The sequence below is a fragment of the Ambystoma mexicanum genome, chromosome 3p (assembly GCF_040938575.1).
Source record: "Ambystoma mexicanum isolate Mex_15411 chromosome 3p, UKY_AmexF1_1, whole genome shotgun sequence".
In the NCBI taxonomy this organism is placed as follows: Eukaryota; Metazoa; Chordata; class Amphibia; order Caudata; family Ambystomatidae; genus Ambystoma; species Ambystoma mexicanum.
In genome coordinates this window covers 819,522,549-819,547,417 of record NC_090925.1, presented here as the reverse complement: position 1 = coordinate 819,547,417, position 24,869 = coordinate 819,522,549, and the positions used below count along the sequence as shown (strand labels likewise).

General features: G+C 45.3%; 1 protein-coding gene across 5 annotated transcripts in view; it reads right to left on the bottom strand.

Annotated features, from left to right (window-relative positions):
* LOC138580941 (adapter molecule crk-like) overlaps positions 1 to 20,818 on the bottom strand; it is a 208,208-nt gene extending 187,390 nt beyond the window's left edge. For all 5 annotated transcript variants that reach the window (XM_069651875.1, XM_069651876.1, XM_069651878.1 and 2 more), the window contains exon 1: positions 19,769 to 20,818. In XM_069651875.1, coding sequence (XP_069507976.1) covers positions 19,769 to 20,041 — 273 coding nt within the window. In that variant the 5' untranslated portion in view covers positions 20,042 to 20,818. The remainder of the gene's footprint in view (positions 1 to 19,768) is intronic.
* Positions 20,819 to 24,869: the final 4,051 nt, after the last annotated feature.

The window sequence follows — 24,869 nt, the reverse complement described above, 5'->3', positions numbered from 1 at the left end:
GTTCCCTATTAGGGTCTGGTGTCACTGATAGGATAGAGCACATCATGGTTCCCAGTGAGCTGCCCTACTTCATGTATAAGTTCGGTCCACTGTACACTTGTGGATTTTCTCCCTTCCCGGGGTTGCCCTCCCTAGCGGATTTTGTGCCTTGTGGAGGTTGCAGTGGTGCCTGTTGGAATTGCCCTTGTGGCAAATTCCCCATGCTCGGGGGTTGAACCCCCTGCTGCGCACCCTGCTGCATGCCTGGTGCTTGCTGCTGCACTGTGTGATTCTGTGCACCGCCATGTTGGGAGATCGCAGGTGAGTTTGCTGCGCCTGCTCCCACTCCTTGGCTATTTTGCCACGTGCCTTGGCTTCTGCACGAGTGCGCCAGATGCCCTGTCATTCCACACAGCCAACACACTGGCGGTGGTCGAAGTATTTGTCCATTTGACATATCTGGACCACCCATTTGCAAGTTTTGAAAACCTCCTTGATTCCCTTGGAAACCTCCCTGGCTACTCTGCCATCCTCTTCCTCTAAATCCCCTTCCCCTTGGGTATTGTCCTATGATACCCTGGGTATTCTGCGGTGGGATAACCACCTGTTGTGCATTCTGTTCAGCTGGGTTAGTTAACATGGCTCCTTCAAGAGCATACTTGGATCATTTCTTTTGCACCAGCTTTGCTTCCTCACCTTTTCGAGTTGCCTCCTTCTTCCGATTCCTTTCCTGCAACAATCTACAGTAGTGTGTGATAGTTAGCTGTATTTCAGCCTAAGGTTTGGCCTCAACTCCTACCAATTTTTTGAGTTGTTTCTGCACTGGTTCTGGCAACCCTTGGCATAAAATATGGTAAAACACTGGCATGGATTTTGTCCAAGATTCATGTGTTTCGAGCACCCATGCATCTTGGAAATTCTGGATATAAATTAACAGATCTTCTGACTCCTTCATTTTGCGACTCATTATAGCTCCCATATCGGAAGTGTCTGGGTAAAGCACTCGTAGTGCTTTCCATACAGCTGCTCTGCAATTGTTGAATGGCGCTCCATCGTGGGCAGTGTTAATTATAGTAACACCAGGGTACCAAGCCCGTGCCCATACATTGTCTGCTCTCTCACTGAGTATGGCAATCAGGAGACCTTCAATGTCCCCTATAGCTAATGTGACACCCCCTGTCATCTTTTCTAACTCCTGTATCCACTTCCCAGCTCCCGATGTCAGCATTGGAAGCTTGTTTTTCAAGTTCTCTCGATCCATGTGTGGACATGGAATATATTGCGGTCTTGCTCCCCCTTATCTAACAGCGGAAATTGGAATGCGCAGCCTTCTTTCTCTTTCCCCATAGCTTTTCTGTCTATCTCTAAGGTAACATTCCTGCATTGCCGTCTACCTGGCAATGTCCTCAACCTGTCTATATAGGGGGGGTGCCAACACGCCCCTCTGACCATGGGGTGTTCTTTTGTGTCGGTCAGACTGTGATGTAGATTCGGATGCCCTTGGTGCGGACTCACTAGCGTCTGACCATCTCACCCCTGTGTCCCTTGGGCGCCGCTTATCGCGCCGTCTCCCTTATTCGTTTGCCTCGCACTCCGTCTCCTCTCCGGAGTCGGACATTGATTGCTCCCAATTCACGCAACCCTTTGCGTCATCATCGTTCTTACTTATTTCTAGCCTTTCCAGGGATAGTCTTCTGCTCCCACTACTTCGGGTGACGTCTTCAGTGTCATACAGCTGAGTGCTTTCCAAGCGCTGGTCTTCCCCTTGGGATATTGGTTCTAACCCCATTTCATCATATATTTTGTCGATCGTTTCCCAGATGCTTCTGGTGTCAAAGTCATCCTCAATATTAGCCCCACTAGTGCCTGGTACTGAATCGTACGCAGGAAAAAATTCTTCAATGTCTTCCCATTTTACAGCAGGATTGGGTTTTTTAACTTCCCGCTCCAGATATTCGAGATCGCATGCTCTCTGTCTACGCTTACGTTCAATGTCCTCATCAAATTCTTTGCGCTTCCTCGCCTCTTCTCTGACCTTATCTTCTTTCCTTCTCCTTTCATTTCTTCGTTCATTTGCCCTTCGATCTGTCCTCCCATCCATTCGTCTTTCGCGAATGCTATCTCATCCGTTCTGTCTTCACTTCCTTTCCACTTCTTTCCTTCTCTCTCTTTATCGAGAGATGCACTAATCTGTGCCTGGTCCCTCCTCTCATCATCGAGTCTCTCCTTGTCTCTCGGGACCACGGAGGTAATATTTTTATCCTGCTCCTTCCCCTTAATTTCATCACTACTGTACGTAGGTGACTCATATGCGGGGTTGCTGTACCCTGTAGCTGCCTTGAGATCTCTTAATGGGTAGAGTCCATCTGACTTACTTCCCTCGGTTTCTATTTCAGGCGGGACAGGTGGCGCGGTAGGCGTCTCACCCCCCTCTGTGCATACATTTAATATCCAGTCTGCGGGTGGCTCTTCCTCTTTCGACTGTTCGAACATTTTTCAAAGTTCTAGAACAGCGAGGCATTTCTCTAGTTTTTTGCCTGTATATGTGGCATGCAAATAAGTCGTCATATGTTGTAAGACGGCTTTAGATAGGGACACGTTCTGTGGCCACGGCATAAACATCTTGTGGGCGGTACCCTTAACCCACTCTGTACTATATTTCTTAAGCTTGGGTGCATGATTAGGCAATGTTTACATAAGTGATCTAACGGAGTAATATCTTCCATGCTTAAATCTGTTCTAGCAATACTTTCATGAAACTTCACCACACCCAACAATATGAGCGAGCACCAAATGTCACAAGCTTCAATCCAATCTTTTCCCGCCAAATTTCTTTCTTACCAATTCATTCAAGAACATCAATTCATGTGCGATTCCCTCTTTTCTATAGAATCACGTAAAACCCCTAATCAATTTCAAACATCAAGGAGACAAATTTCCATACATGTGAAACATCAACAGAACATGTATGACAAACGTTTAACAGACTAGACAGACACCAGCTGGACACATATACCTCTGCCTTCTAATTAATACCCCGACATGGAGTTTAAACAAACTCCTTTTACGACGTCTTTAATCATCATAGTAGCCTAATCTTTCCCTATTGTGTGGGACTATGAGTTCACGTTTCTTCTGACCGCTATATTAAAGTGTAGAAACAAGGCGTATCCTCTCTCTTCTCGGGTGTCCCCCCCGGTATTCTCTCTTTTTTCTCTTGGGTGTCTACCCTGGTATCCTCTCGCTTTATCTCGGGTGTTCACCTTGGTATACTCTCTTTTTATTCAGTTATTCTAGAGTCATTACCCCTTATATATATACAGTCTTCTCTACTTCTGACTATTTTGTTTTTCTCCACCTCCCTCCGTTACCTTTCCCTTACTTGTTCTAATGCCTAAGGACATTTGCCAAAGCATCAATTTTTTGTTTCACTCACTGCTCCCATCGTTCCTCTCTGAATCCTCGGGATCACTGCCTCCTTTACTGGCTTTTTTTGGTCTTTCGTCTGATCCACTGCCCGTAGGAATGGAAGGGTTTATGTTTTTAAAGCGGGTGCCTTCAACCCACTGCAGTTTTTTTTGGACAGTATTACGCTATCATTGTCCACGGGAAGCTTCACAGTCTACTCGGCCAAATGGCGAAGGACTCGTGATCTTGCCGAAGACTTGGAGTTACTTTGTGTCAACGGTCAATAGGTGTCTTATCGATAATCAAATTTCAATAGTTGATGGTCAAAACCATCCTCACCGCTACCAAGTGTACAGGAGGACGGAGCAACCTCTGAACGGGCCCATGAGATTCAGAGCTCACGCTCCAGTACTTTAAGACGAGATAGCTGCACCTTGAGGAGGATGAGGTGCAGGATTCTCTTACTCCAACACCAATCAATAAGGACAAATCAATGGTTTGGCAAAGGGAAGTCCGTTTAATGACAAGTACAAAAAACAGGGAAACAAATGGAAATCAACAGTGATGCGATCGCCCGTCTCGCTTCAACTTCCAAATTCTTCATTCAGACAGCAATTTTTATAGGCAAAATTCGTCATCATTGACATGTAACACTCAAAGTTTGTCATGCAATTCTATTGGTCGGGAAAGATAACTTAAGTATAGGTACTATATCTGTATATGGTAACAGAGTGTGAGGATTGGATAACTCTTATCGGGTGGGCGTCTATCCCCATCCCTCTACATCACTCGTGATAGACGTCACTACAAGTACGACGTCTCATTGGTTCTACTAGCTATAGGACCCTAGATTATTTGGTCCGTTGTGATTGGGTCGGTTACACCCCTAGGCATAGATCTCCACTTTAATTAGCAGCATGCAGAATGGACACCCAGATGCGGTGTGCCCCAAGATTCACCCTGCCTCCCTTCCATCAATCAGTGCTTTAGGGCTATGTGTCAATTAGTTGGCTGAGGTTGGCCTCGAAACTGTAGCTTCTTATCAGGAAAGGTTATGGCATCCTCTGGTTTGGGTGACATCAGACTTTGGTACCTCTTCGCACTTGGCTGGTCACGTGTCAGTTTACTGTGAATCTGCTTCATTCTCCCTCAATTTGTGTATTTGATTCTTCCTTTAGCCTCGCCACCTGCCTGGGCCTCCTTATCTTGACCTTCAGTGGCTGGCTGCTATGCTCTTAAGTTTCGTTTCTTCAAAGTTGCCACTCTCCTCCCACCTGGAGTTGACCTCGAATTCCTAGGCATGAGCCACTTCTTACTGAGTTTCGATTCTGATCTTTCGTCTGGCTTTGAGCTAGTATCTGAAACATGGCCTTTTTGTCCTTCACTGTCCAGGGCTTAATTCTGCGTTTATAAAATGGAGTCGCACTTGTATAATGTGCTTCTTGAGGTAGATAGTTGGCGCTTGCCGCTCTATCCTTCTACTAAGATTTGCAAGCAGTATCGTTTCCTTAGCTTCTTGTGTTCCAAGCCTATTTACAAGCATTTAGCCAGTTGCATTTTTCAATCCTGGTTATGTCTCCTTATATTTCAATATCGTCTCTTCTTCAATGTTTATTACGTCATTATTCGTAACATTTCACCTTTGTGTGACTTCTTTTGATCCGCCTTTTGTTCGTCTGTGCGTCTGTCCAGGCCCTTGTGTTGTTCACCATTTGCCTTCGATTAAGGCCCTTTGGGTCTCTTCGGGGACAGTTTGTAAGTAGTCTTCATTTTGTGTCAACTGCTGGTATCGTAGTCTCAATGGATACCGTGCAGCCCATGGTTGTCTGGTTATTGGCACTTCAATAGGTATACAAGTCCTTCTGATGGGTACTGGACAGAGCCCCACTGTGGCTCTCTGTTGGTTTATTTGCTCCTTATACATCACATATTTTGGCGAGTATGCTTCTGGTATCTCAAAATGGGTGGCTGGAGTGCAGGCCATATTTGTGACCTCCTCTACACTCACCCTCAGGGTCCCTCAGCCTTTCGGCTCGTTGCCGAGCTGAAATCGTCCTTGGGGAGTGGGGGCCGGTGTCTGGCCATGCCTGGATCGGTTTGGAAAATAATGTATTTTTTTTTTAATTTAATTTTTTTTTCGAAAAGCCTTCTTAGGTCGATAAATGAGTACCAACACAGGTTGGGTGATATTGTATGCATATTTGTTCTATAAAAAAGAGCTTAAGCGTAAGTGCTATACAATAACATATTATCATTTGGCCTTGGACGTCTGCTTAGATTAACAGTAATTCAGTGTACTTAGGAACAATGCTATTTGATGACACTTCCTGTTTTGTCAAGGGGTGAAAGGTTGTGTTTCATCGCTTCCCAGGATGTCACTTTGGGGTGGGGGTCAAATTACATCACTTCCAGTGATTTCATCAGAGGTCAAGGGTCGTGAGGCGAGGGGTGGGCCACTTTTTTGTGGTGAGGGGTGGGCAACTTTTTTTTGGGTGACTGGGCCTACTTCTTGTCCCAGTCCGAACGTGCTCACCCTTTTGCACTCTGCAGTGAAAATCTACTAAACTCAGCCTGCCATGTAGGCACGGCAGTTGGCGTTTACACAGCATTAGCTCCTGCATGAAGATATATGTTTGCATAAATGCGTGGAGTATTTGTATGGTGTAGAGGAAGGGGGAGCCAGAATCATAACGTATGATCTGTTCCTCCTCTATGCTATAGGAATGACTGAAAATGAGGTGCACCATTATTTGAATGCATAAAAGTCCTAGGTTCCTGCGTGTTAGAGGAAGGGCAGGCAGCCGGCCTCTCCTGTACAGTGAACATTTGGCAATTGTTCAGGGCACATTTACATATGTGCACACTTTTTATGGAGAGTATTTTATCTGCAGGAGCCTGGCAGCAGTGTAGCTGCTGGACTTTTATTCCATGCACATTTACTGATGCACATGCATTATGCATTACAGAAACCTGGGCTCATGGTTACTTAGTCTTTGTTATGTATGACTGATTTTATTTCACCTAGCAAATGAGGTGTGATTGGCAATGTATGTCCTGTGGCCTCCTTTTTCCCGCAGACAATAATTTCCGAGTAGCACAAAGATGTATGGCTGTGTGTCTGGGCGGTATGTTGCGCTGTGCAAATGAATAACTTAAAATAAGCTTGTTGATACTGAGCAGAACATGCTTCTGATGGGTACAGCCATTTCATTTTTACTCCGGCAAAATAATACTGCTGCAGTGTGCTGTGTAATGGGTTGCTGCATGAGTTCCCATTGAAAGGTGCCCCAATTATATCACTATTCAACTAATATAGTTAGAAAAACATCTCTGGAAATGCAGCATTTGACCCAATGTGCTTACATTTCTGGAAGTGTGCTTGCCATTGTCACTTGCAAAGTGGGTCCACTCTTCTCTTCATTGAATGGACACCTTCAACCAAAAAGAAAAACAAACTCCAGACCTCCCGCCAGTGGGACACCTTGCACCACCTCACGAACATTGAGGACCCTTTCACTTCATTGTGTATAAGGTACTGTTTGGCCCATTCAGTTACAACCACTGAATTGAAACTCCTGCCTCTATTCATTTCCAACAATGCTTCGTCTCAACTAGTATTTTGTCTTGCCACACATCATTACAACCAGTATTTTGCCTCATCCGTCACAGAACATGGATACACACACACACAGTTACAGCCACTGACCGCATGCCCTGCCTCCAAATAATTCTGAGAACTTTTCTTCACAACCAGCTTTTTGTCCCATCCATCAAACAAAGCACGCTCAGTTACGGCCATCATAGGTAGAGCCTACCTCCAAACAATTCTATATATTTTTCTTGGCAACTGGTATTTTGTCTCGTTTGTCACAAAATGTTAGCACTGAATTTGATATCCTGCCTAAATCCAAACAATTCAAGGATTTTTGCCCCACATCCTAACAATTGACAAGAAATATCATGAACACATATAGCATTCCCTCCTCAACTAGTCACAAGAAAATGTCCTATACTTTTTCAAATTTTGTGTCTCACCCTAAACTCTTTTTTTCCTATCCCTCCCCAAACTAAATCTTATTTCGATGTTCTACCTCTCTCTCAACTAAATTCTACTAGTTCTCCCTCAGCTAAATCCAATTTCAGTTTTCTACCTCTGCCTGTCTCAATTGTTCTAGCAACCTCCTGCATCCACCTGCCTAAAGGACTGATCCTGACTTCAAACCATGCGTGCCGTATCTAGCTCAAACACGGCTGAACCCCTTCACCCAAAACTTGAAGGCAGTTCTGAAAAGTTTGACTTGAATGGTTAGGCAAATATTCAGATGATTTTGCCTGGGCTCAGTTAAGGACTCAATGCCAATTAAGCCATTGCCTCTCTGGAATGGAATTGGTCAACAAAATCATCAATTAGAAAGTGCAAAAGTGAACCTAGATATATATATATATATATATATATATATATATATATATATATATATATATATATATATATATATATATATATATCAAATACACCAATTTAGCTAAGTGCTCCGAGGCTTGTAAGCACTTGCCCCAGTGGGGGCTTATGCCTGACAGCGGCTATTTTAGTTGCTTTCAGACATATAACGACAAATAAGCACACCAGTGCATTAAATACACCAATTCTTTTGTACATATCATATTTTAAATATGGGCAGTTTCTAACGCTACAATTTATCTGTTCACTTCATATTAATGACAGATACTGATCTGCTGAACGTAGAGAATAACTCTTTGTACGCCAACATTACATCCAATATTATCTATATAGTTAACTAACCATTCCAAGATGGAGGTTATGTTAACGGGCGTGTCAAAGACTTCCAACTATGCGGTCACATGACTACCAAACACGTGACTGAACAGGAAATGAAGCGTTTTGTAACTGCCTTTCTTTTTAAACTATGGTGTTACCGGCACGATTGGATTGCATTAGTCTGAGGAAGCCTGAGCATTCAGGCGGAACGCGTGACTTTTTCCACCCTTGGGGTGAATGACTTTTCTACAACCTTATGGCTGTCACAGAGGTGATTTCTTGCGCCTCTGTCTTTTATGATGTGCTGTGAAATGTTATAATAAAGATGTCATTTTAAAGTAGCAAGGTTTTGTGTGCTGGGATCTTTTTGTACTTGCCTGATATGTGGTTTTTTGTAGTGCTACAACCGCGTAGGGGCTTGTGTGTTTTTGATTTTATATATATATATATATATATATATATATATATATATATATATATATATATATATATATATATATATATATAACACTGCGCGGTAGTGTAGTTATTGTAATGGCTAAATTGCTAATCCCAGAGGAAGAGCACTTTTTGGGTGGCTAATAACTTTGCTCCCTCTGGACGAATCCTCACCAAACGTTCAAAAAAGAGTATATGGACCACTCTGAATTTCTTTGCAAAGTTTGGTGAAATTTGGTCTGGGGGGGGCAAAGTTATGGGGGGTCCAAAAATGTCTTTTTTTCCCATAGACATGAAACAGCCCAAACCGCTGGATGCATTTTCACCAAATTTGCGGTAGGAGCGGTGGCTTGGTCCCGAAAGTGTGCTTTTGTTAATGTGGTGTAAATCCATCCAGAAGTTTTTTTTTATGACCAAAACGTGAGGCAAAAAAATAGTGATATCTATGTCCGCTCTGCGGACTCACTTCCCTGTTCGGTCCGCGGACTGGCCTCTGATTGGCTGTACTTTCCGCAGATTGGCCTCCGATTGGTGAGAAATTTCGCTGACTTTTGCGTGGTCCGCGGACATCGGGACGCGCCCGCTGATTGGCTGGTGGGAAAATGTGAAATGTGTCGGTTTTCCTGAAGCGCCTGCCATCTTGGATTCGCAGACTTTTTTGGGGTTCACGGACAGAGCAGTGAAAACATTTTTTTAAAAGCAGCATTTCACTTGTCAAACTCAACAAACAATCTCTGGGGCTGCAGGGGGTGAGGATTGGATTGGATATGGCCATAAGAAGCCGAAAAATGGGTTGTTTCACCCCGCGAAAGTCCGTGAACACTCCAGATGTCCTGGGGCAGTGCTGTGGTGTTCGTGGACACTTCAGATGTCCTAGGACATCTGTACCTATTTCTGCATTATAGGGTTTTTGGATGGCTTATAACTTTTGCGCCATCCAATGAAACTGCATGTCATTTTGCAATTTTATTCTAGAACTACTCCTGAATGGTTTTCAAAGTTTTGTGGGATTCTGTCAAGAGGGGGCAAAATTAGTGGGGGGGTCCCAAAATATTGTAAAGGCATATAAATGTGGTGTTATTTGATGAATCTGCACAACATTTGGCAAAACGATTTTGGATCTAGATATAAATGGTTTTGTAAGGTTTGGTGGGATTTTCTCAAGGGGGGCAAAATTAAAGGGGGGTCTTAACATTTTTAGATGGCTTATAACTTTGTTGCTATTTGACAAATGTGGACAAAAGTTTTGACAAAGATAATAGACCCAACCTTCAATGTTTGTGTAAAGACTGAATGGATGTTGTCAAGTGGGGCTAAGTTATATGACTATTGTATGTGCATACATTTTGACACTTTAAAAAAAAATAAAACACTGGCGTATTTCGAGCAAACTCGTGAGGAGCATTGACAAGGACATTAAGGGATGGTTTTGCAAATGTGCCCGTGTTTTATTTTTTTATAAGTGTAATAATGTAGGTACATAAAATAGTCATATACCTTTGGTGACTGAAGGTATAGCCTGTGGCCGTGGGCAGTAGCCATTGTCTAGGTCATGGCATAAGTTCATGACACGGACAATCTGGCTACTGGCCATGACCGATATGGACGAAAAATGGTGTTAAAGTGGGTATGTCTACCTGGGACCGGCTATGTGGTGAAGTTATTTGAAGGTAGGATAGGCTTGAAAGGGAAAAAAGTGCTTGTGGTAATATGTTCATAGGGTTTTGCAGGCTGCCATGGCAAGGGAAGAGGGGCTGTGTACGGAGCCCCGCCTTCTCTTCCCATGTTTGCTGTCTTGTAACAGGATTTTCCTTCCTACAGCGGGACGCCACAGGCGTCCCGCTGTAGGAAGAAAAATCTATGTTTTAGCACCCTGGGTTCCCGCTCTGGGAACCAGGGGTGCTAATGGCCTTTATCCCCCATTTCAGGGGCTGCAATGGATGATAATGGTCCGTAGCCCTCCTTATTTATTTATTCATTTATAATGCACCAATGCCTGCACTCATCAGGCTTGGTGGTTACAGTATTTGTTGAAGAAGATGAGGTGGAGGAAGACAGCTTACTACTTGCTGAGAAAGGAACAACCTTTCCTGAGAGCATTGCGGTCATTGGATTTGGTGTGGTGGTGCATGGAGGTGGTCCCATAGGAGTACTGTCCAGGTAGTCTGCGACTGAGTGCACTCAGTGCATTTCACTTTGGTAGCTTTAGCCTTTGGTACACTCCCAACAGTAGCAAAGAACTGCCACACCCATGATTCGATCTTGGTGCCAGAGGTAGGCACTTCCTCTACCTCATCTTCTTGGTCCTCTTCATTGTCTTTGAAAGTACTGCGCTTTTTTTGTTGTGAAGGTTCTCCAGCTGGTGGCTCTTGGGGAGGAGGGATGGCAATAACTGATGCCATTTTTAGGATAAATAGCAGTTTTGATAAAATTCTTCCAAGTATGTACTGTGTACTAGATTGGTAATGGATAATGAGTATGAAAAGGTGTAGGAGGTGTGTAAGGGAAATTTTGAAGTTGAAAGTTCCTAGATCAGTAGAAAATGCAGTCCTGAACTGTCCGCGAAGGATGATCTTATCGTGAAGTGTGGACGGGTTCTCGGACATGTCATCATGCTGCGCGCCAGCGTATGGTCATGTGGCACTGTCCGGAAGGTCCGCAATGAATTTTATCAAAACTGCTATTTATCCTAAAAATGGCATCGGTTATTGCCATCCCTCCTCCCCAAGAGCTACCACCACTGCTGTAATCAAGGAGCTTAGAAATAACACAGGCGCAACATTTTACCCTGTCCACCTGCCCCTCCATATTAGTGTTTGATGCCTCTTCCCTCATTTCCCTCTCCACCTTTCGTTCTTAACTCTCCTGCCAAAACAAAAATACATCCAAAAACAACAAAAGAAATGTTCCTTTAGGAACGACCGTTCACAATTAAAAAAGAGAACTAAAAAAACCTATAGACTCCATCTAATTTACATTTCTCAGTAAAGTACATAGACTCAATAAGAATTTCCAACATTTCCCTTTGCATTTTGTGTTATGCTAATGGGAATATTGTGGCATTCATCTGCCGTTCCGGGGACTGGAATGGTGGATACCGGCCCAGCAGCCCAAGTTATCAGCCCGAGGGGCGTAGGAGACACATAAAATCTGGGGGGACAGGGGACATCTGGGGGACTTTGCTTTATTTATTTATTTATTTATTGTGTTTTAGTCAAAGAACTCGACTTTTCACAAAATTAGAATTAAAATAGCAGTACGTATTAAATTACAAATATCACTGTCTAAAACAAGAGAAAAGAAGAAAATAAAACAGAAGAAAAATAAAGGATGCAGCAGCAAATAACATGTCTTTGTATGTTGCATTTCTGGATTTTTCATCTGACTATGAGCTCATGGTAAGAGAGAGGAAATAACAATCACTTCCAGTGGGCCACAGCTAGTACTCCAGCTCGTTAAGAGGCAGATCACCTGTAAGTGGACTCCTGCCAAATAAAGGAATTGAAGCCTTTTCTACCAACTGCAAGTTGCTACTTTTTTTGTGTGGGTAAAGGTGACGTGTGTGTGTCTCTTGGAATGGAAAGATGGGGGTTTCAAAGAAAGTGGAAATCTTGTTTGTACCTCTGAGTAAGCCCTATTATGGGAGTAGAGGGACCAGGTGTGTGATGTTGCTGCTTTGACTGTCCTCCGGGAGGGTACAGCAAAGAAGGAGGATGAGCGATCGCAAGCCCACCCCCTTATAAGCACTCCCCAGGTCCGCGGCCAGATGTGTCGGACCCGGGGGATGCCTACTAGGTGGTGTGTATTCTGACCCAGGGGGTTGGCCAGAGGGGCAGCCCGCTGTGTAGGCTGGCCCTCTAGTGCCCCTGCGAGGGCCGGGCCAGCCTCTCATGATGAGTATGGTCCCTCTTATTCCATCTCATGCTGGCTTCAGAGCCTAGCCTTTCTTTGCTTTTGTTATTCTGAATGCGGAGCTGGACTCTGTTCCTTTCTCGTTTAACATTTCCTGCAAAGCCTGATCTATTTGATTCTCTCATATGTTACTAGGATGGCAGAGCATGGGTCCTCTGCCCTGTTACATTATTCAAAGAGCCCCTCTGGCCTTTCTTTGCCTCTCCCTTGTCTCACTGCTTGCTTGCTTAATACATACCTCCTTGCTTGAACACTCAACATATTCTCCCTAACACAGCAATGGCAGCTGCAGTCTGTTTTAACTTCTATTTGTTCTGTGTCTTGAATTGGCCTCTTATTTATGCTTTTTTGTCTGCAGGGGAAATGCATTTGCCAGTCCCTGCCATGATGGTTCTACCTGGCCATAAGAGGGCAACAGCTAGCCAATATTGGAAGAACATGGCATATTATGCCAGAGGCTGGCAACTGCCTTCCTAATGCCTACACAAGAGACATAACTCTTGCCTTTGTTTCTAACAGTAATTCAGTGGATGAAGAAACGCGAGAACACACATATTGCTTATAAATGAAGGGGATGATGTCACACTTGGTTAAGACATTTTGATCACGCCAGGAGCTAATTTCCAGCTGCAATTAAGCGATTACCTTTTAGACTTCTGGCTTTAAATAACGTTAGTACCACCTGGAAAGCACAGAGGTTGCTCAACAGGGTTCATGGAGCACGAGGGGTATCCTACTCGTGGGCATGGATGATTGGAGGGCATTCTTGCCCTGGTTTGGAGCCTGGCCCCTACAGCCATGATGGGGGGAGGGGCCTATTACTTTTGGTTGTATGTACCCTTTGAGGGTGGGCAGACATTGCCTCCTGCTTTAGCCCACTAACAGCTCTGCTTTGTAACTTCATCACACATACCTGTCAGGTGGCAGTGCTGCTAATGTTATCAGCCTCAGAAGTCTGGAATTCTTTGCCACATCAACTAGAGTACAGGCTTGTCACCTGAGACTTACTCATGTCTGAGTCGGCATCTGTCGCCCTGTGGGGAAGACACACACAGAAAGAGCAGGGCACAGTGCCCTTGTAGGTTTTTCACACTTCTTCCTCGGGTGGGCACAATTCACTCTGCAGAGAAAGTGGCACCTGCTGGGCAACATTCTCCCACTTTGACAATGTCACCCAAAGAGCGAAATTGGCCATTTGAAATACCTCTGTCGACTTATTATTGCGCAATCCACACTGATGGGTTTAAGCACCTGCTTAACGCGAGTTGGCAATTAAGGGCATTTGCCAACCCACTCAAGAAGCACAGGACACCCTCTTGCCAGCGACATGCCATGCTCACTCATTCTGATCACGAATTGGCATTTATCTGGGGTCATGTTAAATGTATTTATTTATTTATTACATGTGTAGTATCACGCAAAACCCACAAGCATCAAGGCGCAAAGTAAACTGCATGGAGTGGACCACTTCCATTGGCGCACGTTTTTACTTTTCTGCAACAAAATGGAAGATTTTAGGGTAAAAGGCAGGGGAAATCACATTGCTTTTTCACTTTGGAAGAGTGTAAATACCTCGCGCAATTAGCGATTGCTGGCAGAATTGACAATGGCTTACTCTGGACTCTGCCCGCTTTTACCAGGTTTCATTTCCAAGCAGATCCCAGAGGAATCCCTGTCCTTATTTCCAGCATGAGAATCCATGCTGGCAGAAAGGCCGCATTTGTCTGGTGGAGCGGGAAATACAGGGGGTCCTGGTGTGTCCACTCGGCTCCCGAACTCCACCCAGAAAATGCACGAAAATCTGGCCAATTAGAAAAGTGACAGTAATAGTGTTTCCACCACTTCTTCTGAACCAATTGACCTGGAAAATGCTGTGTTGCATCGGAAGCTGAATGCATTCACTCTATTATCCCACCGGAAGATTAAGCCAGGTGCTGAACACAGGTGTTACATATTCCTGTGCACAATCTGCATTTGGAGAATTAACTAACTGAGCTATCTTACAAATGATATCTCCTCTGAGGCTTTACTGGCTTAACCCCTTAACTGCCATGGGTATTTCCCCCCAGTGCCAAGGCCTTTTTTGGTGATTTTGGTATGTCACCCTTCAATCCCTTGTAACTTCTTTGTTACATGAGATATCTCGGCCAAACTTGGCCGCTTTTTTCCCACATGTAGGCGGTCATAACACCACCCAGGAATCCTAGTTTGCTGTAGGGGGGTGAGAGAAAATAACCAAAAAGGAGAACATTTGTTTTTTTTTCAGAAAATGCCAATAAAATGTTGTACAAAGAAGCCTGTGGTGTTTTCCTTGTAGGAGCTAGGAACAAATAGTTTGCTGTGCTGGATTCACCATTTTCCAGGCTTTCAATAACAGAATGAGTGGAAACCAAAATAACATATTTTGATATGCTAATCAGCTGTTTTGTGAGAGGTAGGAGATTTTGGCGTTTTTTGTCCAAAAGGACATTCGTGGACGGAAAGGAAGAAAAGGGTAGGAAAGGTGAATGGGAAGCCAGAAAGGCATACATTTCTGAAAAGTAGACAATATTCCAAGTTTGGGAAGGGGTGATTTGCGCAGGTCAGGCAACAACTATGTAGGGAAAGATTCCATAGTTTGGGGGGAAATTGGGAAAATGACAGAAAAAACACACAATTTCCACAGATTTCACTCTGGTCACCCACCGAAACACGCAGCCAACAACACATGGCCAACCTTCCCCCGTTCCCACAGGTTTCCCGATGAAAACGGTACCTCACATGTGTGGGTGCACCTACCTGGCTGCAAAGGGAAAAGCCTAAAACACTGGTAACCCCAAGTCTTTTCGCACATCAGATTTTCAGGAATTTTGCTCATGTGGACAACCGACAGATTTGAGCCTAGGGTGTCGAAGCCACGAAGGAAAACAGGGAACCCCATGCATTTCCGAAAAGAAGACACCCATGGGAATCCACAGAAGTCTGACTGGCAAGAATCGCCCCATAATTTATGACCCACAATCCCTGACAAATTCTGAAATTTAGTGGAAAAAACAAAATGTTCACTTTGTCTGGGATTGTGGGTAATACATTCTGGGGCGATTCACACAAGTCAAACCTCTGTGGATTCCCACGTGTGTCTTCTTTTCGGAAATGTATGGGGTATCCTGTTTTCCTTCTTGGCTTTGACACCCTAGGCCCAAATCTGTAGGTTGTCTCCCCAAACCCTTGGGGGTTACCAGTGGTTTAGCCTTTTCCCTTTGTGCCCAGGTAGGTGCAGCCACACATGTGAGGTACCGTTTACGTCGGGACACATGTGGGAACGCGGCATGGTAGGACATGTGGTGTTGACGGCGTTTTTCCGTGGGTGGCAAGAGTGAAATGTCTGAAAATTGTAGTTTTTTCATAAAATTTCAGACTTTGCCAGGGATTGTGGCTAATACATTCTGCGGCGATTCGCGCAAGTCATACCTCTGTGGATTCCCATGGGCATCCTCTTTTTGGCCCGACAAAAACCGTACCTCACATGTGTGGATGCACCTACCTCGGCGCCAAGGGAAAAGGCCTACCCACTGATAACGCCAAGCCTTTCGGCAAAGCAGATTTTGCTCATGTGGACAACCTACAGATTTGGGCCTAGGGTGGCGAAGCCTCCGAGGAAAACAGAGTACCACATGCATTTCCAAAAAGAAGATACCCGTGGGCACCCCCCTTTCCACTAAAAACATCCATGGTGATTTAGTAACCCCCACACCCACCCAAAACAAGTTATTATTATTTTTGTTTTTGTTTTGCCTCTTTGCTAGGGGAAGATTGTGCTAGCAATCTGCCCCCAGGGAGGGCTACATGAGATGCCCCCCATCAATTTGGGGTGGGGGTGAGAGGGCCACCCCCCTTTCCAGTAGAAGCATCCATGGTGGTTCAGTGGCCCCCCACACCCACCCAAAACAAGTTATAATTTGTTTTATTTTTGTTTTGCCCCTTCCCTAGGGGCAGACAGGCACATTTGTGTGCCCATCTGCCCCCCGGTGGGGGAAAAACGTACTGCCCCAGGCTTCTGGGGTGGCTCTGCCAATATTTGCAGTGGCCTCTCCCCCACCCCAAATGGATGGGGGCATCTCATGTACCCCTTCCTAGGGGCAGAAATCTGCCCCCAGGGAAGGCTACATAAGGTGCCCCCATCCACTTAGGGTGGGGGAGAGGGCCATCCTGCCTTTCAAACACAAAAAATCCTGATGGTCTAGTGGGTCCCCCACCCCCACCCAAAACAAGTTATAATATATATATTTTAGTTTTGCCCTTCTCTAGGGGCAGATGGCACATGTGTGTGACCATCTGCCCCCAGAGGGTGGCAAAACGTACTGCCCCAGGCTTGGGGGGTGGGGTGGCTCTGCCAATATTTGCAGTGGCCTCTCCCCTCACCCCAAATGGATGGGCGCATCTCATGTACCCCTTCCTAGGGGCAGAAATCTGCCCCCAGGGAGGGCTACATAAGGTGCCCCCTCATCCACTTAGGGTGGGGGGGTGGGCCACCCCCTTTCAAACACAAAAAATCCTGGTGGTCTAGTGGGCTGTCCACCGCCCCCACTCAAAACAAGTTATAATATATATCTTTTTGTTTTGCCCTTCCCTAGGGGCAGATGGGTACATGTGTGTGGCCATCTTCCCCCAGGGGGGGAGTCAAAACGTACTGCCCCAGGCTTGGGAGGGCAGGCTCTGCCAATATTTGCATTGGCCTCTCCCCCCCACCCCAAATGGATGGAGGGCATCTCATGTACCCTTCCTAGGGGCAGAAATCTGCCCCCAGGGAGGGCTACATAAGGTGGCCCCCATCCACTTAGGGTGGGGGGGGAGAGGGCCACCCCCCTTGCAAAAATCCCTGGTGGCTAGTGGTCCCACCCGCACCCACCCCACCCAAAACTACGTTTTTTTTTTTTTTTTAAATCATTTTTTTTGCTTGCCCCCTTTCCCTGGGGGAAGATGATCACCCATCTGCCCCCAGGGTATTGCCCCCATGCTTTGGGGGCCAGGGGGAGAGGGCAGCTTACATAGTAATCAGCCCCTCCCCCCCCACTTCAAAAACAGATCCCTGCACGACACACCAAACCCATATTCTGGGGGGGATAAATTACATTACACCCCCCCACTTAAAATTGTGGGGGGATTTGTCCCCCCTGCCCCCCCATGTCCTACGCCCATGATCGGCCCAAACGAAGCGAGGGTGGATAACAAGGTCTCCGGACCATTATCCCCCCATTCCAGCCCCTGTAATGAGGGATAAAGAACATTAGCAACCTAGGTTCCCAAAACGGGAAAACGTGGTGCCAAAAAAGGATTTTCCTTTCTACACCGTAACGCCTGGAAGTAAAATCCTTTTCCAAGATGGCCATCATGGAAAGGGAAGGCAGGGTTCTATACAGGGCCCCTCTTCGCTTTTCATGGCAGCCTGTAGAAGGCAAAAAGAGAACTCTATGACCACATTACCATGAGCACATTTTTCTTCCCTTTCAAATGTATCCCAATTCTGAATAACTTTAGGACATGGCCACTTTAACCCCATGTTTTGTCCCTCGTGGTCATGGCCAGTAGCCAGATTGTCCGTCCGGATCATGACCTTATTCCATGACCCACACAATCTGCCCACTGCCCATGGCCACAGGCTACACCTCAGTCACCAAAGGTATATCACTATTTTTTGTACCTACATTATGACACCAGTCAAAAAATAAAACACGGGCACATTTGCAAAACCATGCTTGTAGGTCCTTGCCAATGTTCCTTATGCAAGTTTGCTGGAAATCCCCCCATGTTTTATTTTTTCTAAAGTGTCAAATGTATGCACATACTATCGTCATGTAACCTAGCCCCCACTTAACAAAATCCATTCAGACATTACGAAAACATTTATATCTAGATCTCTAATCTTTTTGCAAACCTTTGTGTAGATTTGTCAAATGGCACCACATGTATAAGCCTTATATAATTGCAAAATGTCATGCCATTTCATTAAGTGGTGCCAAAGTTATCAGCCATCCAAGAACTGCTTTTCACCAAGCCTGTAATGCAGAGTTGACCGCGAACTTCACAGGACTGTTTGTGAACATCCGAACTGTTCGCGGACTTGCGTGGCAAAAAACACCCGATATTTCTGCTTCTTGCAGCCATATTCTATCCCATCCTCATCACCCCTCACCTCCCCAGAGATTATTTGATAAATTTGACAAGTGCAATGTTGTCTTTTTTAATATGTTTTTACTGTGATGTCTGGGCGTTTCCAAAAATCTGACACACCTCACGCTTCACTCCAACCAATCAGCGAACACGTCACGTGTCCGCGGACATAACGCAAGCTGATTAGCCAATCGGTGTCCTGTCCGCGGAGCGAACAGGGAAGTGTGTCCGCGGAGAGAACATAGATATCACACATTTTTTTAGACCTACTTTTTGGTAGTTTAAAAAGAAACTACTGGACGGATGTTCACCAAATTTACAAAAGCACACTTTTCGGGTCCAAGCCGCTGCTCCTGCCGCAAATCTGGTGAAAAACCGTCCCGCGGTTTGGGCTGTAGGCACGACAGAAATGTGTTCCCTATTCAGTCTATGGGGAAAAAAAAATATTTGGGACCCCCCCTATAACTTTGCCCCCCCGGGCCAAACCTCACTAAACTTTGCAAAGAACTTCAGAGTGGGCCATATCTTTTTGTTTTCGGAAAATTTGGTGAGGATTCGTCCACGGGGAGCGAAGTTATAAGCTGCTCAAAAAGTGCTCTTCCTATGAGTTTAGCAACTTAACCATAACTTCATGGCCGCTATCGCAGGCCATGTTTTATATATATATATATATATATATATATATATATATATATATATATATATATATATATATATATATATATATATATATGAGACAAGGGTATGGACAGAATAAAAGGACCTCTCCTTTTATTTGAGTGCTTAACCCAGACAACTCTGACCACCAGACAGGTTTTTGATGCGAGCATGCAGGCAGTAATTATTCCCAAGTGATCAGGTGACAAATGGAGACACGGCTGATGGTTGCCACTGAAAAAGATGGGTTGGCTGAACAGCTGCTGCTGATGAAATGTGTGAGCAACCAGATGTTCACAGGTTCAAACGGCTCAGCAGGACAACCCTTTTTTAATTATGAGGTTAACACTATGTGTACTATTGTGCTATTTGGTAGTAACATCTGGTTCCCCAGCTAGGATTCAGATATGGCAAAGAAGGAAGTTATCATTATGATTGCATACTCACCTGGTTCTGGAGTTCCTTCTCCACTCGCTGGATTTTGGGGCTTGCCTGGGCCTTCTCAGCAAGATTACCAAGCACGCGGTTGGCGATGAGCCGCTGCTCGGAGTATTCCTGCCGGCACTCAGGGCAGACGTAGACATCCTTGCCATGCCACACCTGTCCGATGCAGTCCCGGCAGAAGTTGTGCCCACACCCCAGGATCACAGGTTGGCAAAAGAACTCTAGGCAAATGGAGCAAATCAGGTCATCTGAGAAATCCAGTTCACTCCCGGACATCTTCGGGTATGTAAGCCGCGCCTTGCTGTGCCCACCAAGCCAAGCTTCTCTCGTGTGTGTGTGTGCCAGTGCAGCAAAACTTCCCACCGGCACTTCAGCCAAGATGGCCTATTGCCTTCCACCCAAGCTTCTTCTTTTTTTTTTTTTGGAAGGCAAGCCAAGATCCTCTTCAGCACTTCTTGCTGAGCTTCCCTCTTAATATGCCATGCCCCTATGCCAGGCCGTCTGCTGTGCCAGATTGCCCAAGCTATTCTCCTCCGCCTCTTCCTCTCTCACGCTACTCGGGCTTCACTCCCACGCCTCTCGCTATGACTGGCAGGTCGAGATTTTCTTCAGCCCTGCTTGTTTTGCCAGTCCATAGAAGTCCTACGCCCGATGTTATGCTGTTTAGCTGTTCTGCATCTCTGAGTTGCTATGGCAACTGAGAAGCCAGGCGTGCTTCTCTTTCGCCCCTCTTCCTCTCCCAGTCTAGTTGGGTGCCTGTGCCATAGCTTTTACTATGCCTAGCTACCTGCAGCCCTTGCTATGTCAGGACGTTCGCCCTTCTCTCTCTCGCCCGTGTGCCAGTCCAGGCGAGTGCCTAGCTTCACCTGTGCCAGTCGTGTCTGCCTCAGCTTTTCTCCCGCCTGTGTCCTGGAATCCGCCAGGCGGAGCGAGCTTCTCTCTGGTCCTATCCCAGTCTAGCCCAGCTGCTGTCCGCCACCATTTGCAATGCCCGCCGACCACACTTCTGTCTAGCTCGTGCCGCACCCCTCCTGCCTGAAAGATAAGCAGCTCGGGCAGGTTTCGTACAAATACTTCCTCATTTTGTTTTTCACACAATACAAAGCAACTTTGGGCTACTTTATAACCACGTGGGAGACAGAAAGCGAGCGTTTCCGCAACAATATCAAGGTCTGGACGTCAGTGTCGTGTTTCCGTGGAGTGCTACAAAATGTCCACATCGCAACTCGCAGAGAAAGTATTTGGCAAAAACTGAGCTTTTGGGAAATTGAGGAATTTGTGGAGGCTCAGGGGGCGAGAATAAAAGGCATTGTCGATGTGTACAGTGTCATGCTGCGGATCGGCAGGGCTCCCTCTATAAGGAAGTAGGGAGATTGCTCGACAGTGTGTCGCCTGCGAAATGTCTGAGGGTATGAGGCGGGTGCAGCGGCTCTGCTTGAAATGCGGCCAACTCTGCCCCATGGCCCCACCAACCTTTCAGAGTCACGTGGGCCTGTTCAACAATACACCAAGATCCCTAAATCCAATTCACGTGAGAAGAACGACGTGAGCCTCCTCTGGTCACAGATCAGGCCGCCAGGCATCGCAGCCTTCAATTCAGACTGACAGACTTAAGTAAACGAACTGCATAGGCAACAGTGGACTTGCTCCTTGTGTAAAAAGCACTTCTTAGTCAAATGTGTCTGTTGATTTTTAAGCAATTTAGCAACCCGGCACACCGAGCTGAATTACAATACTATAGATTGTGTTTTTTGTTCTTTATGAAGGGAAGGTAGAAACTAAAAGAAACATGTTATTAAGGTCAATGGGAAGATTTATAGAAAACTAGCAGAAGTACCTTTCCTCCAAACGGGTTCTGTAGACAGACATGATAACACTCTCCTCAATTTTTGAAAATGAATGATCTTGTAGGTCACTGTTCCGCCTCACCCTGGCGTGGTGCAGTTCGTTGCGGTGCAAATATCTCAGAAACTGTACATCCTAGGGCCTTCAAAGGCGGGACTTCGAATTTTGTTCTTCGTGTGGAGACCGGTTGAGGAACATTTTTTGTTTCCCTTTGCTGTGACATTGGTTTACCGCTTCGTCAGCAAGGCACCATCTGGCAAAAATCCTCTGGAAAAGTAATTTTACCTGATGCAGCAAATATTTTTGTTTCCCTTCCTGGTGAACATGGTTTACGGCATTGTACAGCTTGTTTAGCAACAACATTTTTTGTTTCCCTTCCTGGTGAACATGGTTTACCATTTCATCAGCAGGTACCATCTCGCAAAAATCCTCTGGAAAAGTAATTTTACCTGATGCAGCAAATATTTTTGTTTCCCTTCCTGGTGAACATGGTTTACGGCATTGTACAGCTTGTTTAGCAACAACATTTTTTGTTTCCCTTCCTGGTGAACATGGTTTACCATTTCATCAGCAGGTACCATCTCGCAAAAATCCTCTGGATTTTACCTGATGGGCCAAACATTTTTGTTACCCTTCCCAGTGCACATGGTTTACGGTTTCGTACGCATGCACCATCTTGCAAGAATCCTCTGGAAAAGTAATTTCACCTGATGCAAGATGGTGGAAACTTCTGGAGTGCTGCCTGCCTTCACCTTTGCCTCCCAGGTCCATTTGCCTCTAATATATTATTTGTTTCCATTCCCAGTGAACATGGTTTACTACTTTGCCGGTAGGCTGCAAAACCACAAACAAATGTTAACTTCTGCTGAATTCCGGTGAAAGGAGTGGGATGCTCAAATGTCATGTAGGCAGTAATGTCCGAAGGGTCCTAACAGGCAAGTATGCAACATTTGGTGCAGATTGGTGAAACCGTGTCGAATTGTATTAGGAACATGCTTCGCCAAGCCACAAACTAACAAATCCCACCCAAAAACCCACAGACACATTTTGACTTTTGTAAATATAGATTGCGATATATAAAAACGTAGTGTTAAACTTGTAATAATAGAGGTAATGACTGCCTATAGAAAACCAAAATGTTGGCTTTGCCAATGCTTGTTTAATGCATTGTTGGTCTCTACTGGACTAAATATTTAATCTTGGTCTCTACTGGCCTTTCTATTTATAGGTATTAAGTGGCGCTTTAGAGCCACCAATACGCCAAAACTATTAATTAGAGTACAGCTGGAGAGAAACGGCATATGAGGAGGGATACACAGCTTTTAGTTTTTGTTTGGTTGTTTATCCACCCATTGACTGTCCATGTCCATGGCCATGTTAATCCCTATGCAATGGCCATTCCCACCCACGTACTGACCCACCCTGCCCAAAACACTTCCTCTAAGGATTTCCTGGATCTAGTTTTATTAAGCCTTACGATCAAACATTGAGCTTGAAGTGCCTGCCAGTGTTTTTTAAAACCGTCTTCTGAAAATTGGAGCTGTAAAGCCGCTGTTGGTGTAATAAAAATGTCGTAATCAGGTCTGTATTCAACCACTCGATTTATATGTACTATGCATGTCCTTCACTGAAGTCCTGTTAAGAAAAGCATTGGCAAAGCCAACAGTTTGGGCGTGACTTTAAGTATTATGCATTTGCCAGGCACCGCTCAGGCATTAAATGATCAGGCATTCATACCATTTTGCTGCTGCTACCAACAACGGCCAGTTATTAGCACTTTCGGCAGTGCCTGGCAAATGCCTTTCCCATGCCTATACAAAAGCCCAAACTGTTTGCATTGCCAATGTTTGTTTACAGTATTATGGGTCACCAATAACCTTCTCTACTGCACTGGTCTATAACTACTATTAGCGACTGATGACTTTTTATAGTGGTGGGTGTAAATATTTTCCCTGGATTAGTTTGAGCAAGTACATCCACGGAACAAGTCAAAAAGAACTCGGCGATGGTTGGGGTGCTTATACCTCAAAAATGTTTCAAATAATAGGCTAAAATATGCATTTTACTGAATATATTTCAGGAAAAATGTCAGCATGGTGAGGTAAGAAGCTATGTAATTTAGAACTGTTTCTGTATGATAGAGCACATTAAATACCCAAACATATGGCAGGTCATCGACAGTAAACAGGAGCCTAATGCAGCACAGTTTTTCGTGCTGGCTGCGCCCAAAGAAAATCATGAGGCATTCCTCAATAAATATCTGAGCACTTCCAGTGTAAATACATTTTCATGCTAAATGTTCCCAAAACAAATCGCGAGGCTCGTCTCAACAATACATTCCAGCATTGCCCATGCAAAACACATGTTATGCTGCTTGCTTCTCCAGATCTGTCCGGTGTCAGTCTTCTTGCCTCACTCCTGCCATCATTTGCCTTTCATCACCCAGTTCTGACACATTTGACCCTCAGCCCAGAGTTCTGTCCAGATTTAGGTGTCGATCCCATTCCAGCACACGTGTGGCCCTAAGTGCTGATTGCTCCCATTTACCACAGGTGCCAAGTTCTATCTCAAATTTCCTATCAGTGGTTCTGTCCTATTTTGCCCGTCAGTGCCCAGTTCAGCCCCCATTTGACCCTCATTGCTGAATTCCGGAATTTGATATGATATGATAGGATAGGTTATTTATAACAAGCTTATACCCAGAGGTTTCTAAGCGAGCACGTTGCCCCTGAGATTTCCTCCCGAGACTGTCTCACAACTCACATATCTCCCCCCATTTGTCACTTAATGAAGAGTTCTTCCCCCATCATCCCCATTGTGGGGTGAAATGAGACCCTCTGACTCATCACAATTGGGTGGTAGCCAGGCAGGGTATCCAACCAACTCTTCACCTGACCCTGCCACCTATGTCAGCCCAAGGTACAAGGGCCACAGACCCATCTTGGGGTATTTATGGACTCCCCCGGCAAAAGGGGGCATGTCCAATCAGGTAAGTACAGCCCCAGGAAATCTCCCTCAAAACTTCCCTCAAAACTTCCCACACAACTTCCCTCAGGAGGTAAGAAAAACTCCAACCTCCAACTTAAGCTTCTTTCCTCGATACCCTCCAAACCCCAACTTTCAGAACAATCCTCCTCTCTTTCCCATTTTCTGGACAATAGAGCCCCAAATCAAGCCGAAGGGAGACCAAGGCCGGAGGCCTATCAGGGAAACCCTCAATACCGAGCTACTCTGGGAGAAGGGACAACTACCCTTCCTG